The 5,846-nt window shown below is 44.9% G+C and overlaps 1 protein-coding gene across 1 annotated transcript; it reads left to right on the top strand.

The window, feature by feature from the left end:
- Positions 1–2,594: 2,594 nt before the first annotated feature.
- Positions 2,595–3,509, top strand: ppp1r3g (protein phosphatase 1 regulatory subunit 3G; the record flags this gene model as incomplete). The annotated part of the gene is made up of 1 exon (XM_083777765.1): positions 2,595–3,509. One exon carries the CDS (start codon positions 2,595–2,597, stop codon positions 3,507–3,509), a length of 915 nt encoding a protein of 304 aa, XP_083633891.1.
- Between the last annotated feature and the right edge of the window lie 2,337 nt (positions 3,510–5,846).

The following is a 5,846-nucleotide window of genomic DNA, read 5'->3' as shown; positions in this document are numbered from 1 at the left end:
AGGCTGCTACTTCCATGTCGCCTTAATAAATTATATTGTGCTCTTCAACTTCCCTCTCCACAGCAGGATTAGTAGCTTCATTCTGAGGGATCCCAAGGCGTTCCAAGAGCATTTTTGAGATATAATCCCTCCATCTCATCCTTGGTCTTCCTGGGCGTCTCCTTCCGACGTGCATTGAGGACCTCCCTAGGGAGGCAGTCGAGAAGCATCCATACCAAATGCCCGAACCACCTTAGCTGGCTCTTTCTAAGCAAAGAAGCAGTGGAGATGCCGGCCACCCGTCTGAGAAAACGCCTTTTCGTCTGCTTGTATTCGCGACCTTATTCTGTCGGTCATGACCTTCATGACCATAGGTGAGAGTAGGAACGATACAGTGACTGCGATACAGCGACTGCAATACCCTGCCACTCTGATTCTCCAGCTGATCTCATTCTCTGTCCTCCCCTCACTCTTGAACAAGAAACCGAGATACTTACACTCCTTCACCTGGGTTAATGTCGCATTCCCTACTTGGACTGCACAATCCATGGGTTTCCTGCTGAGACCCATGGCCTCAGATTTGGAGATGCTGATCCTCATCCCAGCCACCGTATACACGATGCGAACTGGTCCAGTGAGAGCTGAAGGTCTCGGACCGATGGTGTCATCAGGAACACATCATCTGCAGTAATAATAATAATAACTAGAACTGCACTCTGTCGAGTGCATACTTGCTTGTTGCACACTAGTAGGCCATAAATGGCCAACTATTGCGCAAGCAGAGCGCGCAAGTCCTTTCGACCGCTGTAAACTGTCAAATCTCAGTATCTCTGTGAAGGAACATTTGAAATGATTAATGTTTAGATGTAACTATTTGCTACCTACTTTATACATATAAACATCTAGTATTATTAAGTATGATTCAAGTTTCTATCTATATAAGAAATACTGTTTTATCGTTGTAGATATATTCTGGATCCCTTTTTAGTTTTTCTAGTCATACACATACACACCACGTACTCTGGTCCCAGCAGATCAGGCACAATTAGCTATTTTATTTTTTACTGATTATGTATATAGTATACGTATGACTAGCTCTAAATGATGACATAAGAAATATATATAGTATATATATAGTATATAGGCATATACTATATACGTATACATATATACTCTATACTCTATACTGTATAAAGTGTGTAGTTGTAAGTTGATTAGCGGTATACTGTGGTTACTTTGCGCCAAAAACCGTGACAGCTGTTCCGCCATTTGAGGCTTACGCAGAAAAACATCAAATCTGTGCCTGTGTTGCTGGACCAAATGACCACAAATGACCATATTTCTTACGTCATTATTAAGAGCTAGTCATACACATACACACCACGTACTCTGGTCCCAGCAGATCAGCCACAATTTGCTATTTTATTTTTTACTGATTATGTATATAGTATACGTATGACTAGCTCTAAATGATGACGTAAGAAATATGGTCATTTCGTCATCATTGGTCCAGCAACACAGGCACAGATTTGATGTTTTTCTGCGTAAGCCTCGAATGGCGGAACAGCTGTCACGACGAAGGAGACCGGGCGAAAATATTACTTGCGCGCTCTGCTTGCGCAAGTAACTAGAAATGCACTCTGTCGAGGTGCCAACTTGCGCCTTGCACAGCACACAAGTAGCCCATACATGGCCTACATGTGCGCAAGCAGAGCGTGCAGCCGTGCAAGTACTGCTACTAACTAATGGATGGGTTTCCCAAAGGAAATACGCATAGCGAGTGGGCGTGTGGTTCTTCTCAACAACACCCCCTTTCACTGTGAACATAGATATTCCGTGCATAGATGTGCCACTCAATGGTAGGCCTGAGACCTGGTATGGTAGGCCTGACCGGTCAATAAAAGAATGCTGAATTAACTAGCTTGTAGTATTGGTAACTTTGACTCCACAATAGCCTCCCATTTAACCTCCTTGTATAGGCCTATATTTATTAACCCACAATAGAATGTTATTCCATTTAATTCACTTGCACAATGTTGTTGTGTTTGACAGTGTTTCCCAAAAAAGGACATAGTGTCTGATTGGCTGCCAATTAGGCCGCACACATACATATGCACAATACTTGTGCGCTCTGCTTGCGTAAATAATAATATACATTTAATTTAAGTGATGTTTAAGTGACATATGACTGTGTGTGTGTGTGTGTGTGTGTGTGTGTGTGTGTGTGTGTGTGTGTGTGTGTGTGTGTGTGTGTGTGTGTGTGTGTGTGTGTGTGTGTGTGTGTGTGTGTGTGTGTGTGTGTGTGTGTGTGTACGTGCGTGCGTGCGTGCGTGTGACAGACACATACTCATAAAACAGGTGATAGTTGATATTTGTAAACTGCGTGACGTCAAGTCAAGTTGATGATGATCATAAACTCATGCAGCTGCACACCAGGTCGCCTAAACCTCCATGATATTAGTCTACTGCCTGCAAGGTGCACGGGGGCGTGTCCTCGCTTTAATACAACCCGACTCTGTCTGTCTCTCCCCTCGTGGACTGACAGTGCAGCACTGACACAGAGAGAGAGACAGCTGCCTGCGACAGACAGGCCAGGGGCAAGTCGACCAAAAAAAATGTCCGACGCACCTCTCTACCACCGTTACGCACCGACACCAGCGCTGGACAACAGTCCGGGGGACAGTGCTCGGTGTCCGGCTCTGTGTCAGTCGGGTGATGATCCGTTGGACACGTCCACGGAGAACGGACACAAAGAGTTCGATTACAGCGATGAGGATTTGGAAGATGACGTCGACTTGTCCCAACTGGAGAGGTCCATGAGGGACCGCAGGAGAGCCAAGTCCTTACCGGCCTACCCCGCGGCGCTCTATGTGAACGGCGACGGCAGAAAGCGGGTGAAGTTCGCCGACTCCATGGGCATGGACCTGGTCATCGTCAAGCACTTCAGCTCGCTGGAAGACCCGCAGATCCCGTTCAAAGTCCTGTCCCGGTTCCGAAGTTTCCCCCCGCAGCAGGAGCGCACGGCGGCCATAGGGGACCTGTGTGACAGCTTCACGTCCGGCCTGAGCACCGCGGCACCGCAGCAGGACCGGCTGGTCGCCTGCTTCCCGAACCCCGTCGAGGAGGACGTGGATCGGAGGCTCCGAAGCGGCCGGGTCGCTCTGGAGAACATCGCCATCACGCAGTTCGACGTGCGCGGACACATCCGCGTCCTCGACGACGCCCCCTCCTCCGCGCAGCGGGCGAGAGAAGTCGGGGTCAGGTACACCTTCAACGACTGGCTCTCTCACGTGGACGCGCAGGCGCTGCCCGTGGCCTCCTCGGAGCATCCTCCTCGTCACGATCAGCTGTTCTCCTTCACCATGTACACGCCGCCGTTCCTGGCGCCGGTCTCCGGGGTCCACTTCGCCCTGTACCTGCGCACCGAGCACGGCGAGTTCTGGGACAACAACGACGGGGAGAATTACACGCTGAGGTACCACTGCACGCCCGGCGCCTCTTTCGTCAGCGCGGCGTTCCAGCCTACCTGAAGCCCCTGCATGACGCTCATGCGTTGCGTCGTGCGTAAAAGGTTCCCCAGTGCCATGCGTAAAGGCTATAGAAGTTACTCTTCTGAACTTTTTTCACCCACTGAAAGTCTAATGTGGTTAATTATGCTTGACTTTCGCTGAGTTCCAGTTCGCATTTTGATCAACAGTTTGTCCTGGAGACTGAATCGTGCATAGCAAAGAGCTTTATACAGCCATATCAAGGGAAATACTAGCCATGCTATGGTTCACATGACGCTCGTACTGTCATGTGAACCATGTCATGATAATCATGACAGTCATGTTTCAGGGCTAGGGAAATACATCATCTAAAAGCTCACATTTTGATCTTTTTTTCTTGACTGTCCACTACTGAGTTATGTGAGCTGAAGCTGGGAGGACACTCATCTTCTGTATGACAATTCAAAATACCTGGATCGTTAATTATTATATTTGACGTTTGAATATGAAATGGTGAGCTCAGCATGGCTGATGTGAGGGGACAGAGAAGTATGCAGTCATATGTCAGACATGTCTCTTGTTTCCTGTGAGAAAGAGATAATATTCATTCATATCTAGAGAAATCACAACTCAGGTCTCAGTATAGATAGATAAATAGATAGATGATAGATAGATGGATGGATGGATGGATGGATAGATGCATATATAGATAGATAGATAGATAGATAGATAGATAGATAGATAGATAGATAGATAGATAGATAGATAGATAGATAGATAGATAGATAGATAGATAGATAGATAGATAGATAGACTAAACACTAAACCATTTTAAGTTATTTGCTAAAATGTGCCAAAGAGGGGTACCCAAGTACATTATCAGGAGTTTAGCCTTTTGGTAAGCACATCAGGTGAAGTGGGGCAATACTGCATCGGAACCATACATGTTGGGAATGGGGTCAGACAGGGGGGGATTTTATCTGTACATGGATGATCTATCTAGTAACCTGAACTTCTGTAAAACTGGCTGTGTTATCGGTAATACTGTTGTGAACCATCTTATGTACGCGGACGATTTGGTTATCATGTCCCCGTACAATGCAGGCTTAGTTACAGCAGCTTTTTGAGGATTTGTTCCCAGTACGGTATTGACTTTAATATTAAGTATAATGCCAAGAAGAGTAGTATCCTGATTGTGCGAAGTAAAGAGGATAAAAAGGCAGTTTTTCCTAACTTTATTCTCAGTGATAACATTCTTCTTGTCTGCAGTGAGATTAAGTTTAAGTACCTCGGTCACTATGTCTCTGATGACCTCACAGATGATAAAGACATTAATTGACAAAGGTGCAAACTGTATGCCCAGGCAAACATTTGAATGAGGAAATGTCATTATTGCTCTTCAGATGTCAAGGTATCACTGTTTAAAGCTTTCTGTACACTTGTATACAGCTCACCTGTGGAGTAACTACAAGGTGAGTAGCATGCATAAACTTAAGGTTGCATATAATGATGCATTACGATTACTAGTGAGGGTACCAAGTTGGCACAGTGCCAGTCAGCTGTTTGTGAACTTGGGGGTGCCTACCTGTCAAGAAACTTAATGTACAAATTCATGTGTCGACTAGAGGAGTCTGACAACTGTGTCATCAGGTTGTTAACCAACCCTGTGAAGAGCTCTAATAGGTTCTCTTCCATGATTTGGAGACATTGGCGAAACTGCCTCTACAGGCTGTGAGCATATGCACTGTGTATGTGTGTATATATGTATATTTAAAATTTTCTATTTTTAATTTGTTTAATTTACTGTCTTTTGTTTCTCTGTATGTGATCTGGACCCTGTAATAAAGATTGAATTGAATTGTAAACAATAAACAACAACACCAGTCTACAAGCTCACAGCACGTCACATTGTAGATCGTCTTTTCTTCAAATAAAGTGGTTAATTGCGACCATAGGTTCATAGTTTTGTATTAATAAAATCTGGAAAGAAAAAATTTACTAAATCTGTCAGTGTAAATAACTAAATATTGTGGAGAAGTAACAAAAATGGAAAGTAAAGTAAAAGTACCACACTTTGTGTTGTATCACTTTGCACCACTGAGTAGCCAATGACTAGACTAGACCACCAGATGTACTAATTGCCACACCGCTTAGGTCTTTGGATCGGATGCAGTTTGAAAGCACTTTTAGAGAATATACTGTAGGAGAAAGACCATATATAATTGCAACATACCATCTATCTATCATGTGAATTAGTTGTCTGTCTGTCGGTCTAGCGCAAGGATGGTCTAATTAATTACATCCATGTTGTAGCATTAAGTACAACATGTACTTGGGGCGCCCACTGGCCGAGTGGTCCAGGCACATGCCACATATAGG

This window comes from Protomyctophum parallelum, assembly GCF_964188405.1.
Source record: "Protomyctophum parallelum genome assembly, chromosome: 12".
NCBI lineage: Eukaryota > Metazoa > Chordata > Actinopteri > Myctophiformes > Myctophidae > Protomyctophum > Protomyctophum parallelum.
Note: the sequence above shows the minus strand (reverse complement) of the source record. Positions and strands in the feature narration are given on the sequence as shown.